This window comes from Penicillium expansum (assembly GCF_000769745.1).
Source record: "Penicillium expansum strain MD-8 chromosome Unknown contig368, whole genome shotgun sequence".
Classification (NCBI taxonomy): domain Eukaryota; kingdom Fungi; phylum Ascomycota; class Eurotiomycetes; order Eurotiales; family Aspergillaceae; genus Penicillium; species Penicillium expansum.
In genome coordinates, this window is record NW_015971532.1 from 24,357 (window position 1) to 46,896 (window position 22,540).

At 49.9% G+C, this 22,540-nt stretch overlaps 9 protein-coding genes across 9 annotated transcripts; 3 read left to right on the plus strand and 6 right to left on the minus strand.

The window, feature by feature from the left end:
• Window positions 1-1,524: 1,524 nt before the first annotated feature.
• Window positions 1,525-2,719, minus strand: PEX2_106050 (thioredoxin-like protein 1; the record flags this gene model as incomplete). Its single annotated transcript, XM_016747873.1, has 3 exons — window positions 1,525-2,299; window positions 2,398-2,545; window positions 2,644-2,719. 3 exons carry the CDS (start codon window positions 2,717-2,719, stop codon window positions 1,525-1,527), a joined length of 999 nt encoding a protein of 332 aa, XP_016592992.1.
• An 871-nt stretch (window positions 2,720-3,590) lies between these two features.
• Window positions 3,591-4,190, minus strand: PEX2_106060 (Heat shock protein DnaJ, N-terminal; the record flags this gene model as incomplete). The annotated part of the gene is made up of 1 exon (XM_016747874.1): window positions 3,591-4,190. One exon carries the CDS (start codon window positions 4,188-4,190, stop codon window positions 3,591-3,593), a length of 600 nt encoding a protein of 199 aa, XP_016592993.1.
• A 690-nt stretch (window positions 4,191-4,880) lies between these two features.
• On the minus strand, window positions 4,881-6,053 carry PEX2_106070 (peroxidase; the record flags this gene model as incomplete). The annotated part of the gene is made up of 2 exons (XM_016747875.1): window positions 4,881-5,618; window positions 5,694-6,053. The coding sequence occupies 2 exons, from the start codon at window positions 6,051-6,053 to the stop codon at window positions 4,881-4,883; spliced, it is 1,098 nt and encodes a 365-aa protein (XP_016592994.1).
• Window positions 6,054-7,546: 1,493 nt separating this feature from the next.
• PEX2_106080 (uncharacterized protein) lies at window positions 7,547-7,914 on the minus strand (the record flags this gene model as incomplete). The annotated part of the gene is made up of 2 exons (XM_016747876.1): window positions 7,547-7,695; window positions 7,767-7,914. 2 exons carry the CDS (start codon window positions 7,912-7,914, stop codon window positions 7,547-7,549), a joined length of 297 nt encoding a protein of 98 aa, XP_016592995.1.
• Window positions 7,915-8,363: 449 nt separating this feature from the next.
• On the plus strand, window positions 8,364-10,942 carry PEX2_106090 (uncharacterized protein; the record flags this gene model as incomplete). The annotated part of the gene is made up of 4 exons (XM_016747877.1): window positions 8,364-8,478; window positions 8,531-8,547; window positions 8,609-8,719; window positions 8,783-10,942. 4 exons carry the CDS (start codon window positions 8,364-8,366, stop codon window positions 10,940-10,942), a joined length of 2,403 nt encoding a protein of 800 aa, XP_016592996.1.
• A 556-nt stretch (window positions 10,943-11,498) lies between these two features.
• Window positions 11,499-14,018, minus strand: gpi10 (putative glycosylphosphatidylinositol-alpha 1,2 mannosyltransferase; the record flags this gene model as incomplete). The annotated part of the gene is made up of 6 exons (XM_016747878.1): window positions 11,499-11,760; window positions 11,805-13,004; window positions 13,057-13,203; window positions 13,255-13,457; window positions 13,528-13,758; window positions 13,818-14,018. 6 exons carry the CDS (start codon window positions 14,016-14,018, stop codon window positions 11,499-11,501), a joined length of 2,244 nt encoding a protein of 747 aa, XP_016592997.1.
• A 746-nt stretch (window positions 14,019-14,764) lies between these two features.
• On the plus strand, window positions 14,765-16,262 carry car2 (ornithine-oxo-acid transaminase; the record flags this gene model as incomplete). The annotated part of the gene is made up of 3 exons (XM_016747879.1): window positions 14,765-15,232; window positions 15,312-16,013; window positions 16,077-16,262. The coding sequence occupies 3 exons, from the start codon at window positions 14,765-14,767 to the stop codon at window positions 16,260-16,262; spliced, it is 1,356 nt and encodes a 451-aa protein (XP_016592998.1).
• Window positions 16,263-17,202: 940 nt separating this feature from the next.
• On the plus strand, window positions 17,203-21,548 carry PEX2_106120 (ATP-binding cassette transporter YOR1; the record flags this gene model as incomplete). The annotated part of the gene is made up of 2 exons (XM_016747880.1): window positions 17,203-20,121; window positions 20,187-21,548. 2 exons carry the CDS (start codon window positions 17,203-17,205, stop codon window positions 21,546-21,548), a joined length of 4,281 nt encoding a protein of 1,426 aa, XP_016592999.1.
• A 154-nt stretch (window positions 21,549-21,702) lies between these two features.
• PEX2_106130 (flavin-dependent quinone reductase) lies at window positions 21,703-22,365 on the minus strand (the record flags this gene model as incomplete). Its single annotated transcript, XM_016747881.1, has 1 exon — window positions 21,703-22,365. One exon carries the CDS (start codon window positions 22,363-22,365, stop codon window positions 21,703-21,705), a length of 663 nt encoding a protein of 220 aa, XP_016593000.1.
• Between the last annotated feature and the right edge of the window lie 175 nt (window positions 22,366-22,540).

Below are 22,540 nucleotides of genomic sequence, written 5' to 3' on the forward strand. Positions count from 1 at the left end.
AAAGCATCCACACGAAGTTGCAATTCGGTACACCTCGGCCACCCAGCCCATGGTCCTGGAGCAAGCCACTCTCCGCCAAACCTACTCCGTACAGTGGAGATAGATACGAAGGGGAGAGAAACAATAACAAGAGTTAGGGTCTCGGCTGATGTGCCTATTAACTCCTGTCTCTAAATGGCGAACGAGACCAGGCGGATTGTATCGCATAAATAGAGTGCCAAGAGCTCCAACTCCATCTGCGGTCCGCGAATGGAAATACCGATGTCCACACGGAGTACAGCTGCTTGTTATATCCTCATTATTACCTGCTTAGGTACATGCCTCATGGGAAAGCGACAATGCCGAGCGCATCCGGTCCCCGGTGGGTGTATCGGACCGAATTTGATATTATCTCGGCTCCACGAGCCACATACCAACAGTGAGCAGTGTTCGGACCAAATACGGGGCTCTATGGTGGTTTGAAGGTTGCATCACATTGGCTGGGTTCTTCTCATGTGGATGCTGTTTTATCGTGTCAGCGGGATTCTGCCGACATGTTGGTTTCGAGGCTCCTCCTGGGTTTCTGTTGAGATATTCCGTATATCTGATACGAACCAATGAACAGAAATTGAGGTTTCGAATATGGATTTGGAATGAATTTGCACGTGAATATGTTGCTAACACTAATTCCAAGGTTCGGGAGACTAAAATATAATCACAATTTCAAGGTTGGAAAGCAACCATTTTGTGTTGATATTGAAGCTTATCCTGGTTGCAGGTCAAGCTCCCCAACAACAGCAAAAATAAACAACAAAAGGGCCTCAGGAATGGTAAATTTGAGATCACGCCCCCATAAGGAGTCAGTCTCTTCCTATCATAGAATCCATATTTCTCATCATCGACCATGTTTATGGAAGAAAGAGAAAGAGAAAGAAGGAAAAAGGCATCAAATGAAAAAATTGGCTCCTCGCATATGGCTTACATAATGAAAGTTTCTGTGTGTGCCGAAATCCTTGGAACCTTCCGTTAAAGGCAAACGGAAAAACTAAAGTTCCGGAGCTCATCATAAAAGCAAATCTCAACCTGCACCTTTCCTCTTCTTTTCTTTTCTTCTTCGTGCGGCGGCGCAACTCGATAACCCGTGTTGCCTGGACATCTACGGCCATTAGTCTGGCTTTCAGTGATGTTACTAGGTGTCAGTTGCGCCACAGACGAAGGGAATTGCACATTGATTCTTACCTTTATGGGTCTTTCTGATTTCACAAGGATGAGACCTTCTGGTGGGAGTCAAACATACTTTTTTTATTCTACTTTTGGGTATTTTATGTAGCACAATCTTAAATGGAATCAAGTGATCAAATTTTGCATAATTTTTACAGCCGAATGGCTCTTCTCGTTAGACATTTGAATTGTACTCTCATTGGCATAAAGTTGACAAAATGCCGATCCGTCCAAGATCTTGCTGTCTTCGAAAAATCATCCGAACAAGACAGCTCAGTTCTTATCTCCATAGCGTACGCTTGTTTTCTTCAGAGTCTATGTTGTTTACTCGCCAGGCTCGTCACCAATCTTCTCCAGCTTTCCCATAGATCGGTTTGCACCCGCCTCGCCAATAACACGAATACGGTCAACCCGCAGCTTCTCGCTGTCTCCATCCCCATCAACGAAGAACACAACCAGCGATGTCACATTCTGGAAGTTGACAAACCGCAGAGCGACCGTCGCAGTCCCAGTCTTCGCATTCCAATCACCAGGCTGAATCTCCACCTTCTGCACAGGCGGGATACCATCCGCCTCGTCAAATCCAAGCACGTGGGAAGTATTCTTGTAGATGTGCAAGTTCCTGGGCCGCATGGGTGTCTCGTCGTCATCGGCATCGGCGTCCGCAGGAGGGAGGGAAGTAATCTGAAGCGAGTGGACCTTCAGTGTCGAGTTGAATGGGATGTACAGCATCAGCTGCTCGTCGGTGTCGCTCTCAGTCCAATCCGCCTGGCCAGCAGCCTTGCCCTTGCCCTTTCCTGCTAGTCCAGAAGGCTTCGAGGTGTTGAAGAGAGCGCGCGGCTCTGCCGTATCCGTGTCCCGGTTCAACAGCTCCAATCCCTTCACGTCAACCTGATCTGTGATATCGCTGTAGCCCTTGGCCACTGTGCCGCCGACCCAGAGCTCGCCGGAGCTGCTTTCTTCGCCGGCTCCTGCTGCGTCATCTGACTGGCTTGCCTCGGATGCGAGCTTCTGGACGACCTGGTTAAGCTGTGCGGGGTTGGCGCCCTTGACTGTTTGGTTCACGCGGCCGTTCTTGAAGACGATGAAGGTCGGCATTCTAGGTATCATGGATTTTGTCAGTAAGCGAGGCAAATATTGTATAATTGGATGCGCGGGTCGGGCTAGATTCTAGATGTTTGGGTAAATTGCACATACGCTGTGACGCCGTAGGCCTGAGCGAGCTCTTGTTGGTGGTCGACATTGATCTTGGTGAATGTGATGTGATTCGGCCGGGAGAGCTGGGCGGCGAGCGCGTTATACGCAGGCGCGATAGCTTTGCATGGTCCGCACCAATCAGCGTGGACTATTCAAATATCAGGCCAAGGTTAGCGATAGCTCTGGTTGTTCGGAAGGGAAGACAGGGTCTCGGCGGGGCAGGATCGCGCTGCAGCAAATACTTACAGTCGGCGACGACGAGACGGGAAGAGGTGAGGAGCGATGAGAATTGCTGCTTCGATGAGATCTCAATGACAGACATGGTGAAGTTGGGAGGGGAAGAAGTGTGGAATGGAGGGTGGAAGAGGATGGAAAGATGTGAGCCCCGGAGGTTGTGTTTTGCTGCCTCCGCATATGTCATCAGCCCCTCTACACAATCAACAACCTCATATGAACCATGCCAGTGTACTATCTAATTATATTTTGTTTCAGCTAGCAACTATTGGATTATCTTTTGAAGTCTAGGACTACTTTGTACTCAACTAAAATGTCAACTTATTAAGTATGGTTTCCCAGAGGCTTTGGATATATATAGTCGCTATCAAATGTTTACCATGCGATTAAAATGGAAAAATTGAGAGTTTTGTTCTTGATTTTTTCTTGAAGAGAAGGTAAATATATACAAAAATATATATTCCTCTAGAGATAGAACTGAATATTGACGAATAGCTTTATGGTACAGCATTCAGCCTCATCTTTGGAGCTAGGTCTCGTCGGAAGGTAAGAGGTCGGAGTTGGGGTCCCGTAAGGGTGCATGGCTTTTATCTCAATCAAATTGAGATGGGTCCCATTGCGAGGATACCACTTGGTATGGGTTCCTGGTTTACACAAGGCCCAACGAGGTTGGTGCAACAAACCAGAAGAAACTGGTGGCGACCCAGGCGCAGAAGAGAAACCAAGCTCGGGAAAAAGAAAGCTCACAACCGAAGAATAATGAACATCTAAGCCTGTACCCTGTCGGAACCGACGAGTTGAGTCCCTGGACGAGACATAGACCAACGCAGACACGGGACCACAGGATGGCATCCATCACACAGCGACAAGTCATGAGCTGCATAGTGGGACACGAATTCCAACGGTATGATAGACAAGAGATGGTTACCAGGAAAAATACCATCTGATAATCCATCCCTTCATCCTTCATCTGCCTCAACGGCGAACATAATCTTCAACCAGAGACTGCACCCGCGACACCCGATAATGATCTCGCCATGCTCAGCCTCCCTCTCCAAATCCTCCTCGTTGACCAAAAACCCACGATCATCACCGCAGCGACATCCGCGGTACCAGCAGTCGCCGTCTTCCGCCTCCTCGCAAGCAAGATCCTCCAAATCCACAATCTCCAAGCCAGTATGGAACACATCGCCAGTATTTTCCCGTTCCGCGACCTTTAGCCTGTCCAGACGCAGAGAGCGATCATATTCGGCGCGGAGGGCGGGGTCCGATAGGGTCTTGTAGGCGGTGGTGATCTGGTCGATGGTATACAGTTGTTGGGACGGGTTGCCATCAGACTTTGAAAAGAGAGGGTTCGGAGTAGACGTGGATGTGGGATTAGTCGAACCGCCTAGCCCGGTATCCCTTGCTACAGCCCCCGCCTTGTCAGGGTGGTGCTTTAGCAATGCTTTATGGTATGCGATCTTGATCTGCTGCTTGGAGAGGACTGTTGACGAAGACCCCATAAACGGCAGAGACAGGACCTCATACAGATCAACAGCGTGTGTCGTCCTCGTCATGTCGACAAATTGTATTCCTCTTTCTGTTTAAGATCTGCTCGTCGTATCTGGCTGGTTGCGCTGTTTTCGTGTCCCGTGTCCCGCGCCGAGTCCTCGAGCGACCAGTCGGAGGTGCGCGCCAGGTTGTAATAGTGACACCTCGGAGTCTAGCGGAGAGGCCCAATCGCATGCATTTCAGGGAATGATTGTAATAATCTGGGGTAGCAGGGGCGATGCAAAGCGGGGTTGGTGAGCTTTGTTACTGAGAGATTTCCATGAGGATTTAAAAATGGTGGGTCGCCCTTGCACGCCACTTTGGGAGAGGGCCTTCCGGGCCTATACTTACGGATGTTAAGCGCTGGCTACTCTCTTTCTCTCTTCTATTTACTTAATATCCTGGCCATGAATATATATGTTCTTACAATATTCATGACCTAGTAAGGTATTGTATTCTCTGGAGCTCTACGACACAGCTTTGTTAAACCTCACCCGATGGCACTATGTGAACCATGCTAACGCTACATCCAATCCCAGGCGAAACCTACCTGAAGTGAATACAGCTGGGACTACTGGCACATGCAATTATGAAGTGAAATCTCTAAAGTTCCATTGGTAACGAGAAAAAAATAAATCTTAGTGAGTGATGACTCGGATATCAAGATAGGTATATGAAAAGAGACGGGAATATTATGCAATTTTTGAGCAGTCCCCTTACTCGGAAGTCTTGAAGACAAAGCGGTCCTCAGTCTTGAAGGGCACACCGAGCTCAAGGAGCTTGACAAAGACATCAGAGAACTCCTTGAAGAAGGCATCGTTGTCCTTGGCATAGCGCTCGACGTGCTTCTTGAAGCCCTTGTCCTTGACAAGAGCCATATCAGTGGGCAACATCATGAGAGTGCCAGTGGTCTTGTCAGTGAACTGAGTTGGGCCGTTCCACTTCTTCTGGATCCACTTCTCTTCAACAAGGAGGCGGAAGAACTCATTGGTGAAAAGAGTAGGGCTGAAGTTCCAGGGACCGTCAAAGCCGGAACGATCGGTGTGGCAGCGACCCAGAGCATGGGCGCCAATCAGTGCAACCATCTCGCGGTCATCAAAGCCCATGCGGGAGAAGACATCGCGGATGTGACGGTGGTCCTTGGCGGCGTCAGGAAGACGGCCGTCGGGAGTGCAGGCGGCGACATCTCTGTCCTCACGGCCGGGTCTCCAGGGGATCGAAGGGCCACTCGCCTCCTGGACCGCGCAGGCACCACCGAGAGTCCACAGATCGGAGTAAGTGATCCAGGGGAACTGAGCCTTGATGGGCTCGAGGAACTCGCGGGCAGTCTTAAGACCGGCGTTGGCGCCGTGATCAGACTCCGGGGCGAATCTCATAGTGGCACCGTTGCTGCCTCCAGTACCGGTCTCCTTATCATAGGTACCACTTGCGTGCCATGCTAGACGAACCAGGACCTGTTGAGAGTAACAAAAACGACCAGGTTAGCTCATTGATCTTGGATTACATCGAGCAGAAGTGACTCCACTTACGGGACCATAGCTGCCATCATCATAATCGGTCTCATCCGCCAGACGGGAAGCGATAGCGTCGTACACCTTCTGGTAATCGGCCTGGGTGGGGATGAAGGGCCCCTTAGGGGAGGAGTCGCCGTTCAGGTAGAGGTATGCTCCACCTGCAGCACCGAGGGCACCGAGACCAAGAGCCCAGAGGCCAAAGGATGAGCCAGACTTCTCAGAGCCAGCTTCTGAAGAATATCCGCGACGAGCAGAGGCGCGGAGACCATTGGCGGGGATGGCGAAACGGGTGCTGCGTGCAGCAGTACGGAAAGAGGAAGTCGCTGGGGTGGAGCGCAGGAAGGCCCGGGAAACAGTTCTGGCAGCCGAAGCCATTGTGATAGGACAGAGAGGGTATGAAATAAGAAGTCTAATGGGTGTTGACTCAGGGAAAGGAAAGGAAAGTAAAGGTGGGAGTACAAGTGCAGCCGAAGAGATAAGGGAAGAACCGGGGCATTTGTACTTCTCCTGTCACATTTTCCAATGTTGGTACAACTCCGAGCCAATACTTCGGGTACATCGTATAGAAGCTGATGGAATCACAACCAATCAAAGGGGCCACATATGCTATTATTGCCTCGGCGTTTCGTCTCGTCTCCGCATTCCAGTACAGTACATAAGTACATCATCCCCGGATTTTCACGATTTTCGCTTCTGTCCACTGTTTGTTATCTTCTTTATTGTTCCCAAGTACGATACTAGGAGATCGTACGTATCGAATTGACAATACAGGCAGACACCAGACGCGCGAGTATAACGATATCGCGGAATGGTATTATTAACAGCCGAGTTTTGCTTGGTCAATTCTGACCCACTCGGCCACTTCCGACTTGCTTACCTGATCGAACAGTATGCCCAGGTGCCCAGGCCCAGCTCAGTAATAATCAAGGTCTAGATATGGAGTAGTCTAGGTATACTTCGTACATCTAGATCTGTTGAATAAGATTTCAAATAAGCTATTTATTAATCTTTGAGTTCGAGTTCCCTTGGCAAAATTCAACGTTTTTAATGGTCTTGATCTTATTACCCATGGTTCTAGCTATCTGATTACCATTTCCATGAATGGTGCGTCGTTATCATAGTGATCCTCTATCACATGTATGCGTGAACAAATATGCCCTATTCTCGAATGAACTACTCCGTACCCAAAGGTTATACTCCAAGCCCTTGCTCTCGATGAATCCTCCAAACGCATCACAATTTCAATGTTTATAGATCAACTATGTTGTAGTTTGTTAGTGCTGTGATGAGAAATTATGTTGCCCTCCCTTGCCTCTTACGTTTTAGTCTCGACGACGGTGTCATTTTGCACTCGCTCTCAGTAAATTCGATCTGACTATTATACTACTGGAAGGGGTTTAAAGTCTATTTCCCCTGCGCTTGGGGAAGGATAAGAGAAAACAAGAGTCACGGGGAGAGTGAACCCTGCCTAGTTGGGATTGCATTCCCCCCCCCGTTACAGCCATATTGTCACGTGACCGTAGCATAGGCTAGAATTATCGTGTAATGGTACTGAGGTTCATATACAACCTCGGAAGGGAAGAAGTACGATGATTAATGATGCAGAACAAGGAATATGACATAATAGACAGTAAATTTGAAGATAGGATTTCATTATGAATTCGGGATGTCCGTCGTAAAAAAGTCCTGCTGTTCAATAGATATGAACACCAGGGTGGAGTAGACGCAGCTCTGCTAAAAACTGTTTGGTTTTGATATTCCACGAACGAACGATTAAAAATCACCCAAGAGACGTCCAGTGCCACAGGTAGGCACCACGCGGGTTATGTGGTTTGAAGTTTATATATCTGAATGTTGGATCCAAGTCCTCAACAATCCTCGACATTAAAGGATTGGAGTCTCAAGGTCTCCAACACACAAATGATTGTTAGAGAAGAAGAAAATGTGTGAAGTGAAAAGCTTTTTATCTTAATCCGAGTTGCACGTGATTTAACTAGCGCAGTCACATGACCATGTCCTTTTGTATCGAAAATTTCCGCGCAAATTGGCGACTTTTCTTCTTTACACTTTTCCGAACGCATAATCAACCGCCAATTCCTCTATCATAGGATGGTAGGTCATATTGGCGTACTAGAAGATATTCCTGGGTATCATTATGACTTCTCGACGGCTCCGAAAAGGCTTCGGCCTCTAGGCGCATTGGTAGATGCGAGTCATTGCTGTCCGGACATGCCATTTAGTTTTTTTCTTGTTAGTATCAATATACACATAATTCGTGACTTTCTTTCGGAATCCCGTATGAGCCTAGGCCCAAGCCTAAAAATACCTTAAGACTTCTAAAGTGTTCTAGAAGATCGCGCTTACAGAGAAGGCTATGCCCAGAAAAAAAGGGACATTGATACATGAGATTGCCAACTCAATTTAACTTAATTCCATTCAACCTTGGAATAATTGAGCTAAAATCCTTAGATCCTGGCTTCTCTACTCTATCGTTCTTTATACCAATGTACTTTCCGTACTCCCTACACTCCGTAGTGTATATGTCTCATTTGGAATGATCTGCCCCTCGGACGTCGATTGAACCCTTCTCCGCCCTGGGAACCAGAATTCTTCCCCTATTCCACTTTGTATTACCGCCACTTCTTCTGTTTATTTATTTATTCTTGTAATTATCTGTTTTGCATCATGGCTCCCGGCATCAGCAAGCGCGAGCAGGCGCGGAATGAAAAAACCCTAACGGAGCTGATCCGCACCGTTCCTGGCAATGACCGATGTGCCGATTGCGATGCCCTTTCCCCAGGTTTGTCCTTACAGACCCTTATTGTTGATCTCACTAATTCTGATTTTAATAGGATGGGCAAGTTGGAATGTATGTTGCCGCTTCTTTTACCTTCGAACGAATCCAAAAACTGACAGTTCATCTCCGACAGATGGGCATCTTCCTTTGCATGCGTTGCGCCGCGCTACACCGAAAGCTGGGCACACATATTTCCAAGATCAAATCTTTAACCATGGACACATGGACAGCAGAGCAAGTCGATGTGAGCATAGTCCGGAATTCCGCAATAAGAAAGGTCACGAGCTGACAAAGTGGACTTTACTAGAGCATGAAATCGCACGGTAACATCCTTATGAACAAAATGAATAACCCGCGGGGTATTAAACCGCCAATTCCCACCGACATTGACGAGGCCGATGCATGCATGGAACGGTTTATCCGGCAGAAATATCAACACCGTTCATTGGAAAATGGGAAGCCAAAGCCCCCGAGCAGGGAGGATTCGAGTTACTCCAACCCTAGGGCCCGGTCCCCCGTGGAATCGAGAAAGAATGACTACGACATATCTCCCGAGGGGTCTCCGCCTCCGCTTCCGCCCAAGTCTGGAAGGTTTTTCAAGTTTGGTCTACGGTCGTCATCCTCTGCCTCGAACCTCCGCCGATTTGGTGGTAAACCCAAGGTGGCTTCGCCAACCTCGGAAAGCGGAGCCTGGTCACCACCATCGCCATCCAGGAGGACGACAGGACTCGGCGCGCCTGTTGCCGATGTGACTACGGCATCTTTCGAGTCCAAAATGGCGGCATTGCAGCAGATGGGCTTCACCGATGACCGACGAAACGAGATGGTTCTCAAGGGACTCCATGAGGATCTGGATCGAGCGATCGAAACACTGGTTAGGTTGGGCGAGGGGGGCAAACCTGCATCAAGATCCAGGACCCCGATCGGGACAAGCAGTGGTGTATCTGCACGTATAGTAATCCCGAAGCCTGAGACGTCCAAAAACCCATTCCCCGTCACAACCGACAACACATTCCCTGAGGTTTCCAACAACCCATTTGACCGGGCAGTCTCAAATCCTGTCGCCCACTCGCAAACCCAGCAACCACAGACTGCTGCGTACAACCCATTCGATCAGCTAAACTCGAACCCTGCATCTACACAGCCTTTAGAATCATCTTTCCAGGGCCTGCAGGTCTCTCAGCCTTTGTTCCCCCACTCCACTGGTGGATACCCGAACCAGACAAGCTCCATGCAGCACTCTGTATACCAACAGACCTATACGCCTCCAGTCACATCGACATTCTCGCAGTCTCCTTATGTTACTTCGCCTCAGCCAATGGAAAATAGCTACAATCCATTCGACCAGGCACCGCCGCAGCCGCAGGGTGGCTTGGCCAGTCAGACCTACCCCAACCCCAATTCGCCGCAAACAAACCCTTTCTTCAATACTGCACCGCAAAACCAACCCACGCAGCCGCAACAGCAGCAAATGACCCCGCTTGCAACGCAACCGGGGGGCTTTGAACCACCTCGCCATGCAAACACCATGCCATTCATGTCTTCCGCCTCGCCATTTGGAACAAGTGCTCCTTTCCAAGTACAGCAGCAGCAGCAACAGTCGCAGATGCAGATGCAGCCGCAACAACAGCAGCAGCAGCAGCAGCAGCAGCCATCAAATGGTCTGGGAGCATACAATCCATTCCAGCAAGGGCTGGCGCCGAACACAGCACAGAACACAAACGGCTATCCCAGCCAATTCCAGTCCCATCTGCAACCACAGCAGGCGCAGCAACTCATGCCTCAACCCACTGGAATGGATAAAAACAGTATTCTTTCATTGTACAATATGGGTCCTACGCAGTCTAATATGACACCTATTCCCGAGCAACCCCAGCAACCCCAGCAATCTCAGCAATACCAGCAGCCCCAGCCCCAAACCCCCACGATGAACCCCTACTCTCAACCATCAAACCCATACACCTCCATGTCTCAAACCCAGCAAGCCACAAACCTCCAGCATCAGCCCCAGACTCAGCCCCAATCCCAGCCCCAACAAAATTTCCAGCCCCAGCAACCTACCGCAAACTCCCAGCCCACCACAACCAATAACCCATTCTTCGGAACCGCCTCCACAGGCAGCGGATCCGGCCTTGCCGCACAAGCAGGCATCAATCCATACCAGCAGCAATCCGCAGGGCTAGGAATTGGCGGCATGAACGGCCAACCCGGGGCCGGAACTACTCCCGGAACTACTCCGGCCATGGGAACGAACAACTCCCCATTTTCGGGAATGAGCAGTCCCCCCTTTGCAGGAGCGAACAGCTCCCCATTTGCTGGAGGCCAGTCCCCCTTTTCAGGGCCTCCGCCCACGAACTCGGCGTTCCCACGGTCACACATGAGCCAGCCGAGCGTTGATGTGAGCGGCCTGCAGAAAGGTCGCCATAGCCCTGATGCCTTTGCTAGTCTGAGTGCTCGCTATGGTTGAGTTCTATGAATTCGGCCTTGGATCATAGTTAGATGGCCAAGCAATTTCACTCTGAATATTGACATGGGGATTGACTTTCATTTTCATTTTGACTATTATACTAATCTGGATATAGAACCTTGACGAGCCGTGTTATGGTTGTGCATGTCTGGCGCATTTTGATTGTCTGTTTGCCACTCATTAGATTTACTTTTCATTTACTTTTCATCTCATTTCCTGTCATCCATTCTTTTTATTGTTCATCAAAATATTCCTTTGTTTGCCGTTAGCGAGTCAAAATAGTACATAATTGTTGTGTCTTGTTACATAAGAATTTCGAACTAATATATCACTGGTTATTCAAGACAGATTATCGTACCGTAAATCTAGGGCTATATGTTCAAAGAGAAACGAAGACACAAAAGAGAAAGAGTAAGGGAACGTGGAAGGGAAGGAAAACCCCCGCAAGACCACATATATAACACAAAATAGCTGGAGACCAAAAACGCCAGGATCTCAAGACCACAACTCTGCTTCCGTAGGTCTCTTTTTAGCTCCGCCCAACCAAGACGGTAACCTAGGAAGCCAATCCAATGCCCAAGATGGAAGCCGATCCGATATCCAAGAAGGAAGCCAAGCTGGCTTCTGCTTCGAGAATGACAATCTCGCTACAATGGTCTCCCAACGAGTGGGGGGACGCCAAGGCCAAGAAACCGGTGTTGTTGGAGGGGACGAGAAAGGAGACTTCATCGAGAAGGGAAATTTCATCGAGAAGGGAGACTTCATTGAGAAAGGGGACTTCATCGAGAAAGGAGACTTCACCGGGACAAGAGACTTTGCTGAATCTCGCAACGACTCAAACAATGAAGGAGACGATACGGACCAAGGCGTCGAAGACGCGTGGAAGCCCATCCATGACTTCTGTTTTTGCTTGCGTCCCTCTTGCTTGAACGCTTCCACGATACGATCGAATTGCTTATCTCGGCTTTGCTGCGCGTGGCGTTGGGAATTGGAACGCCAAGCGTCCTGCTCGACCGTGTCCATGCACCAGACTACAATGTCGCCGCGACGACGCCAGTCGTCGTGCCAGGCTGTGTTGAAGGTGCGCCAGCACTCGTCATAGTGGGCACCGCGCAGTAGGGTATGGAGGGTTGGCTCGAGCTGGGCGAAGAAGATGAGGTAGTCGGGCCATTCGTATACTGGGGTCTCATCAGGGGTCAGTCCTGATACAGAATGATGTGTGGCAGCGATGTAGCTGGGTCGTCGAGGGAGGTGACGGAGACCACCAGCCATGTTCTGGCGTAGGAATTGGTCTGGGTCGTCGTAGAATTGGTCTGCTTCGTCCCGGTAAACAGCTTTTTGGGTTGCGTTGAGATCGATCGGTGGCTCACAGGAAAGGGCCCACGCGTTAATTGTTGGGTAGACTAGATGAGAGCGCCATGGTGTGCTGTGGCAGGGCATCAAAAAGCCAGCAGAGATTCCGGTTTCAGATGTGGAGTTTGTTCGTCTTTTTGGTGTTGGTACCGAGTGTGCTTGGTGCTGCTGACGGAGATAGGAGAGGACCTTAAGTGTTCCTGATGCATGATGGAGAGTTGTATATAGCGCAATGACCACATTTACAAGCACGAGAAATATGAGAATCAATCTGCGGGGAGCATGACGCGGGTATGCCCGCGAGTAGATGGCTGGGTAAAAGAACTGTACCAAAGGCGGCGCAGCTAAGATGTGCAGGGAGGGCAGCAATGGGTAGATGAAGCGCACTTCCTTATGGGAGATCAAAGAGAGGACAAATGGCATCAGAAGACAGACTATCGCCAATTGTACTCGGATCGCCGCCTGCAAACTGTCTCCCACCGTGGATTTCCGAGCTGTCAAGGTTGTATACAAACCAATGACCGCAAAAGGCAATAGAGTGGTGAGTAGAAGCGGATAACCCTGGGAGATATAGTAATGCCAGTCATTGCTGCCATAAAAGACAGCCAGTGACTGCGCGATGTTGAAATATAGGAACCTGAGTGGTGGGAAGGTCCAAATTCCATAGAAGAGATGGTCCGCAACCGAGGACACAGCGAGAATTGCCGATCTACCAGATCAAAAGGTCAGCTGGTCCCTTATCAGGAGGTCAGAGTACTTACCCGCAAAGTATGACTTCAAAAATGAGGATCTTGCGCTGGGGCCATGACGTCCGAAGCCAAGCGATGCTGGCCAGGGTTGCCCAAACCAGGATGTTGGTTGGCCGTAGTATACATGCGAGCGCCGCCAGCGGCAGGGATTTATGGAGGCTGCAGGTAGCGTCAGTGGCTGTTGTCATAAAGTTGGAGGTCTAGTCATACCTAAGAATCACACTTCGATCCCGGTCCGTGCCCCTCATTTGATTGCTAGTGTTTTTGTAGCGGCGATCGCCGGCTGTAGAGCCTACCGACAATTGCCATGGCCATAGTTCCATCGCGACAATGGTGATTGTTGTTTCGAGACAGTTTGACAGGGTCCTAGTGGAGCAGAACCATTGCCAGGGATTTAGGACCGTTGCGACCAGCTGTTGAACAATTAGCATGCGCTCTTTCCTGTCCAGAGAAATTCTGGACACGCGACACATAATCACATACCGTTGTCCAGGACCCACGGGAATCATCTCCATAAACGCGCACTGCAAGCTTCCATGTGTAGAAATCACCGATTGCCGCGACAACGGCCTGCGCTGTCTTGGGAGCGGCAATCAGGAGCTCTGCGCGCACGGCAGGAGAAACTCTGAAGGTGAAGGCGAGGAAATCGGCGGCTTTATAAAGAGCGGCGAATAAGAAAGGGTGTAGCGAGGATCGGAGTTGGTGCCGCCATTCCTAAGAGCGATATTGAAGTTTAGCCAAAACCATGTGCTCACGCGATCGCATTCACTCACCCATGTTACCCAGGCCCCTTGACCTTGACCGAACGCGATCTGCCAGGCTGGCTCCAGCGATTGAAAGTATTCATCTGGTTGGAAAAAAGTGCGAACCACGAAAGCATTCACGAGACGAAAGGCGATGAGGAGGAGGAGTATGTTTTGAGTGGGTGCGCGGGGGGTTTGAGGCGCGCGGCGCGGAAAGTTTGGTGTAGACATGATCAAGAATAAGAATATTGTGAGTACTCATTCATTCTATCTTACATTGCGCTTGGAGGTTCAATATGTCTGACCTCGCAAAGCGCATGAATGAACATGGATAACAAAGGAGACCTCGGGCGGAGGATGTTCTCCCCAACTCCGAAACTCCAACTACTTCAAACCACTTAATTAACACTTTGGACCCTTTGTCCCATGGTTTTTTTTGTTTCAATTATAATTGATTTTGATTTCAGAATGATTCTTTATTTCCATATCCATCTCAAAGGTTAAAGTATATATTTTTCTTCTTTTCCTTCAATAACCGAAGTATGACGTGCATTGTTAGCCTCTCTCTCTCTTCCTGGTTCAAATTAGACCAAATAAGCCAATAAACCAATAAACCAATAAACCAATAATTAATACCAGGAATACGATCCTAGAGCATATATAGTCAATGAACGAATCAGAAATCGTGGTTATCAAAGCCAATGGAGCCGTGTAGGGTAATCCTGCGCATAGGGAACAACATCGGCACGACCTGTACTTAGCGGTCATCCCGTCCAACAGGTCTAACACTTAACGGAATAGCGGCTGTACAAGGGAAAAATTCCCCTTACTTATAAAACTTCTCTTGTCTTCCATATTATTTCGATTAGGAATTTCTTCAATTTCTTCAATTCCATCTTCTTTCCTTCTTTACCCCATTGTTGATCCCCATTACCTCCAACTTCCCCCAATTTTCCTAGCTCTCCCCGCAATCCACCATGGCTACTAACGGGCCTTTCTCCCACTACCATGCTGCCTCTTCGGCCGAGGCTATTGAGTCCGAGAAGGAATATGCTGCCCATAACTACCACCCTCTTCCGGTTGTCTTTGCCCGGGCTCAGGGTACTTCGGTCTGGGACCCCGAAGGTCGTCACTACCTTGACTTCCTCTCCGCCTACTCCGCTGTGAACCAAGGCCATTGCCACCCCAAATTGATTGCTGCACTGGTAGACCAAGCTTCGCGAGTAACTCTGAGCTCCCGTGCATTCTACAATGACGTCTTCCCCCGCTTTGCCAAGTTTGTTACCAGCTACTTTGGCTTTGACATGGTGATGCCCATGAACACTGGCGCCGAGGCCGTTGAGACCGGTATCAAGATTGCCCGTAAATGGGGATACAAGGTCAAGGGAATTCCGGAAAACAAAGCTATCATCTTGAGTGCAGAGAACAACTTCCATGGGCGTACAGTAAGTGAATTGTGACCCCCTCTTTGTTACACCCGTGGGGGGTACATCAGTGGCTGATTATGTTGACCCCTTGCATTAGTTCGCCGCCATTTCCCTTTCTTCCGACCCCGAGTCACGCGAGAACTACGGCCCTTATCTTCCCGGTATCGGATGCACGATCCCAGGAACCGAGAAGCCCATCGCCTACAATGACAAGGCAGCTCTCCGCGAGGCGTTCGAGGCGGCCGGCCCCAACCTCGCTGCTTTCCTCGTCGAGCCTATCCAGGGTGAGGCTGGCATCGTTGTCCCCGACCCAGACTACCTGCAGGAGGCCCGGGCACTCTGCGATAAGCACAATGTGCTGCTGATCTGTGACGAGATCCAAACTGGTATTGCTCGCACAGGTAAGCTGCTGTGCCACGAGTGGAGCGGAATCAAGCCCGACCTTGTCTTGCTCGGCAAGGCCATCTCGGGTGGTATGTACCCGGTTTCTTGCGTGCTGGGTAGCAAGGAAGTCATGCTCACCATCGAGGCCGGCACTCACGGTTCGACCTACGGTGGTAACCCACTTGGTTGTGCCGTTGCTATTCGCGCGCTTGAGGTCGTGCGCGAGGAGAACATGGTCGAGCGTGCGGAGCAGCTCGGCCACTTGTTCCGGGATGGGCTGGTGGCTATCAACAGCCCGGTCATCCAGACAGTACGTGGAAAGGGTCTGCTCAATGCCATTGTCATTGATGAGTCAAAGACAAATGGACATACCGCTTGGGATCTGTGCATGTTGATGAAGGAGAAGGGTCTGTTGGTATGTATCCTAGTCCCTACTCGTTAAGCTTGTTTTGGAGTCGCTGACCTTTGAATTCTCCAGGCCAAACCTACCCACCAGAACATCATTCGTCTTGCGCCTCCGCTGGTCATTACAGAGGAGGAGATCCAACAGGCGCTTGACATCATCAAGGATGCTGTGACAGACCTCCCTAACCTCAAGGGTGCATCCGAGGACCAGATTATCCCTCCCTCGGAGAAGAAGGTCAAGATTGACCTGGAGAACTAAATGCATCTTTAAAAACCAGGACTCTCTGTTAGGACTACAGATCGCAGCCGCAACCTCAAAAGCCGCGTGGGGGATCCATGATTCAATGTAAGCCACGCATATATATCATATTCTCTGGATTAGAGCTGGCTACTTGAGATCCCCATTGGACACAAGCTTGAGATGACCGAAATGTTCCTATCTGGCACATTTCCAACCGTCTTGGATCTGCTTGTTATCCCACGACGTGACGATGGAATGGCTTTCGTTTTTTTTTCTTCTTTTTTTCTTCTATTTTCTTCCCGGGGTTAAAAATTGTCTGCCATAGCACAAAATAGATCATAACAATTTTGAAATTTGAACACAGTCAGCTAGTGAGTCTGCTAGTCAACAAAAATAAATGAGCCCCCTCCGGGGCTCTCCCGAGGCCCACTTCCACCCGCTAACGAGACATTACTAATCCAAATATCGGCGAACGGAATCACCAAATTCCGCGATGCCGACTGCCGATGGCAGACTACAGGACAAGTCCAATGTTAGATAGTGAAGTTCTAAGCGAATGCATGCTTGTTTCACTTGGTTTATCTCCGAGTTTTGACTCATATGTATCATGACAGGCCCAACAAGCCTGATCTGAGGAAGCTTAGCCACGATTTGGTGGATATCATATAAAAGAAATGCTCGGACTTCCGTCTGACTTTTTCTTAATACTCCGTTTTCATTGCCATATCTATAAGCCATTAAAACCCCCCTGGATCCTCCGGGATCTCTTCAGTTTCCCTCTAATCCTCGAATCCCTTAATTCCTTTAATCTCTAATCCCCGACATTTATCTCCGACTTCCGCATTCAGCATCTCGTGGCCGTCCCCACATCGATCATCTTACTCCGACTTTTTTTTTCCTTCCAATTTCTAGAACATTTCCTAGGTGAACTGGACTGGATAACCGATTAAAGTCAAGCATGCCGGCGCCCGAACCGCTACATGAAGTAGTGGTGGCGGATGATAAGCTCCAGAGTAATACCTCGAGATCGGCGTCTGACGAATCCAAGGCCTCCGATCTGGACGTGCAGCCTACGCAAAAGCAAAAATGGTACCGCAGACTCAATCCGCTCCGATTGCAAAAGATACCTCCCGTGCCAACAGAGCGATCTGTATCGCATGAACATGGCGCTTCGTTTTTTAGTATTATTTCCTTCCAGTGGATGTCCCCGTTGATGAAAGTGGGATATCTACGTCCACTCGAATTGCAGGATATCTGGACTGTCAATCCCGACCGGGCTGTTGACGTATTGTCCGGTCGATTAGACGCTGCATTGGAAAAGCGCACGGAGAGTGGCATCAACCGCCCGCTTCTTTGGGCGTTGTACGACACGTTCAGATTTGAATTTCTGCTCGGCGGCATTTGCCAGCTTTTCAGTTCGCTGTTGCTGGTCTTTGCGCCGTATTTGACTCGGTACCTGATTGCTTTCGCGACGGAGGCTTATGTCGCACAAAAGGCTGGTCACCCGGCGCCTCACATTGGTAAGGGTATGGGGTTCGTCGTTGGTATCACCCTTATGCAGGCACTGCAGAGCTTATGCACGAATCAGTTCCTGTATCGGGGTCAAGTCGTTGGTGGGCAGATTCGCGCAGTGCTTATTTCTCACATCTTCAACAAGGCTATGAAATTATCTGGTCGTGCTAAGGCAGGAGGACAAGCTACCCCAGAAGAAGTCAAAGCCCTGGAGGCAACCAAGGAGTCTCTCTTGAAGCCCGAAGAGAAAGAAAAGCAACAGAAGCCTGATACTGCGCTGCCAGCACCTGGTGGTGTTGCAGGGGATGGCCGCGGATGGAACAACGGTCGCATTACTGCTCTCATGAGTATTGACGTGGACCGGATTAACCTGGCTTGTGGCATGTTCCATATGATTTGGACAGCACCCATCTCCATCATAGTGACACTCGTCCTTCTATTGGTCAACATTGGCTACAGTTGTTTGTCTGGGTATGCACTGCTGATAATCGGAATGCCATTTTTGACTTTCGCTGTACGATCATTGATCAATCGACGACGGAGTATCAACAAGGTCACAGACCAGCGTGTATCTCTCACCCAAGAAATCTTGCAAGCTGTGCGCTTCGTGAAGTTCTTCGGTTGGGAAAGCAGTTTCCTCGGCCGCCTGAAAGAGATCCGCAGACAAGAGATTCGGTCTATCCAGACTCTGCTTGCAATCCGAAACGCCATTCTTTGCGTGGCGATGTCTATTCCTGTTTTCGCGTCGATGCTGGCTTTCGTTACCTATGCGCTATCAAATCATAACTTGGACCCCGCACCGATTTTCTCTTCGTTGGCGCTGTTCAATTCCCTGCGGATGCCGTTGAACATGCTGCCAATGGTTATCGGTCAAGTGACCGATGCTTCGACTGCTTTTAATCGAATCCAGGAGTTCTTGCTCGCCGAAGAACAAAAGGAAGATATCGAGCGGGATCAGAATATGGAGAATGCAATCGAGATGGAAAATGCGTCATTTACCTGGGAACGCCTTCCCACAGACGAAAAGGATGCAGAAAAAGCCGAGAAGAAGGGAGCTGCGGGCCCTGAGCCAACTGAACAATCAACACTTAAAGAAGGTCACGCCGATGAAACTCCCATAGAGCCGTTTAAGCTCCACGATATGACCTTTGAAGTTGGCCGACATGAACTGTTGGCCGTGATTGGAACAGTAGGTTGTGGCAAGAGTTCCTTGCTCTCGGCCCTGGCAGGTGATATGCGTGTGACTGATGGCACTGTACGTCTGGGCACCACACGTGCATTCTGTCCCCAGTACGCCTGGATCCAAAACACCACCGTGCGCAACAATATTCTATTTGGGAAGGAGTACGACGAGACTTGGTATGAGCAGGTTGTTGACGCATGCGCTCTGACCCCTGATCTCGAGATCCTACCGAATGGAGACCAGACCGAGATCGGAGAACGAGGCATCACTGTGTCTGGTGGACAGAAACAGCGTTTGAATATCGCCCGAGCCATCTATTTCAATGCGGAAATGGTGCTTATGGATGATCCTTTGTCGGCTGTCGATGCACATGTCGGTCGTCACATCATGGACAAGGCAATCTGTGGTTTGCTCAAAGATCGTTGCCGAATCCTGGCGACGCATCAACTCCATGTACTCAGCCGATGTGATCGAATCATTGTCATGGATGCGGGACGGATTAATGCCGTTGATACTTTCGAAAACCTGATGCGCGACAACGAGGTCTTCAAGCGGTTGATGTCTAGTTCTCGACAGGAGGATATGCAAGAAGAGGAGACAGAGGCGGTCGACGAGGTCGTGGATGAAATAGACGAAGATGAGCCAAGCCCCAAGAAGGCCGCCCCAGCAAAACCTGCTGCGGCCCTGATGCAGCAAGAAGAAAAGGCCACCTCATCCGTCGGCTGGAGTGTCTGGAAGGCGTATATCCGAGCCTCCGGCAGTTATTTCAATGCCATCATGGTTTTCATCTTGCTCGGCATTACGAATGTCGCCAACATCTGGACTAGTCTGTGGCTATCCTACTGGACTTCTGACAAGTATCCGGGGCTGTCGACCGGCCAATATATTGGAGTTTACGCTGGACTGGGTGTCAGTGTTGTTCTCTTGATGTTCTCCTTCTCAACTTATATGACCACCTGCGGTACGAATGCTAGCAAGACTATGCTTCAGCGTGCGATGTCTCGTGTGCTCCGCGCGCCTATGAGTTTCTTCGATACTACGCCACTTGGACGAATCACCAACCGCTTCTCAAAGGACATCCAGGTGATGGATAATGAACTTTCGGACGCGATGCGTATCTATGCCTTGACGATGACTATGATTATCTCTATTATGGTCTTGGTCATAGTATTCTTCTATTATGTGAGTACCCCCTCTCTTAATATTTCTTGGGTATTTGTGATGCATGATGTGCTAACCCCCTTTAGTTCGTCATCGCAATTGTCCCGCTGTCTATACTATTCCTTCTAGCTTCGAACTATTACAGGGCATCTGCTCGCGAGATGAAGCGCCATGAGAGCACCTTGCGCTCAATGGTGTATGCTAGGTTCGGTGAGGCCATCACGGGAATTGCATGCATTCGAGCATATGGCGTAGAAAACCAATTCCGCCGCACCATCCGAGACTCGATTGATGTGATGAACGGGGCCTATTTCCTCACTTTTTCCAATCAGCGTTGGCTCAGTGTTCGACTCGATGCTGTGGCGACTGTAATGGTCTTCGTGGTCGGTGTTCTGGTTGTCACTTCTCGGTTCAATGTCTCTCCCAGTATCTCTGGGTTGGTGTTGTCTTATATCTTGGCGATCGCACAGATGCTCCAGTTCACGGTTCGTCAGCTGGCCGAGGTTGAGAACAACATGAACGCCACAGAACGTGTTCATTACTACGGTACTGAGTTGGAAGAGGAAGCGCCTTTGCACCTGGCCGAGGTGTCAGCTAGCTGGCCTGAGAAGGGCCATATCGAGTTCAGCAGCGTGGAGATGCGCTACCGGGCCGGCCTTCCACTCGTTTTACAGGGCCTCACCATGGACGTCCGAGGAGGCGAGCGCATTGGTATTGTCGGCCGCACCGGTGCCGGCAAATCGAGTATCATGTCCGCACTATTCCGTCTAACCGAACTATCAGGCGGTAGCATCAAAATTGATGACATCGACATTTCAACCGTCGGCCTCCACGACCTTCGATCCCGCCTTGCCATCATTCCCCAAGACCCAGCCTTATTCAAGGGCACGATCCGCTCGAATCTTGATCCTTTCAACGAGCACAACGACCTCGAACTATGGTCTGCGCTGCGCAAGGCGTACCTCGTCGGCCAAGAGAAAGAGCTCGAAGGCGAGGAACTGCCAAGCGGGCCAGCCAGCGGAGCCACAACCCCAGTCACGGACAATGACGTGAAAGCGCGCCCAATCAAAACACTCACCCTCGAATCGCCTGTCGACGACGAAGGTCTGAACTTCTCCCTAGGCCAGCGGCAACTGATGGCTCTCGCGCGGGCGCTGGTCCGCGACGCACGTATCATCGTCTGCGACGAAGCTACCTCTTCCGTTGACTTCGAGACCGATCAAAAGATCCAACACACTATGGCTCAGGGCTTCGATGGGAAAACTTTGCTGTGTATTGCGCATCGCTTGCGCACGATCATCCACTACGATCGCATCTGCGTTATGGATAAGGGTCAGATTGCTGAGATGGATGCACCAGTTGTGCTGTGGGATAAGGCAGATGGCATCTTCCGTGCCATGTGTGAGCGCAGTGGAATCACGCGCGAGGATATTCTCAACACTGACTGAGATGATTCATGTTTTATGTTTTAAAAATCAGTACATAATCTCCACACATCATACATACAAGATACTAGGGCACATCAAAAGTCACTGTTAATGCACATACAATCTTTCAATTCCGCATCTTCACATTATTCTCTATAAAAACGAAGAACTAAGATCACTCCTTATCCAATTCACAAACCAATTCCATCCCCAAATTTCGCATCATCCCCTCAACCCCAGCCTCCCTCCACCCAACAAGATCCCTCTCATCCAGCTGCACCTTCTCTTCCTCCTCTGACAATGCCCCAACAGGCAACCCAGTAAACTTGACCGGCAATCCAGGCGCCGTCCCAACAACCCTCATCCGCAAACCCGTCAAAATACCACGCAGATGATCTGCCGCCTTTCCTCCACCCCGTCCACCATACGAAACAATCCCCGCGGGCTTCCCCTTCCACTCGAAGAAGAGATAATCAAGCGCGTTCTTCAGACTCGCCGGGACACTCCAGTTATACTGCGGTGTAACAAAGATAAAGGCATCGTACTGGCGCACTACGGCGGACCAGGCCCGCGTATGCGCTTTGCTGTAGTGCGGGGTGGGGTCTGCTGCTGGGAGGCTGGCGGGGATGACGGATTCGTCGTAGAGAGGCAGAGATTGCTTTGCTAGATCGAGGATTTCGAAGGTTATGTGGCGTGGGTCTGTGTCGACTGTTTCGTTGTGGTTTGTTGGGATCTTCGGGTCCGAGGTGAGGACGTCATAGACGTACTGCGTTATCGTGGGGTTGAGGCGCGGGCTGCGCGTGCTGCTGGTGACTATCGCGACACGTTTGGGAGGCATTTTGAGTATGTAGTAAGTAATTCCCGGGGGATATGAATGAGTTAAATAGTTGTTTGAAAGAGATATTGTGGGAGCCTATGTCTTCGGGGTTGCGGATATAGTAGCTCGGAAGTCGGAGATTTCTACATTTGGGATTTCTGGGATCTGGGATTTCTACATTTGGACTGGAAGAAAT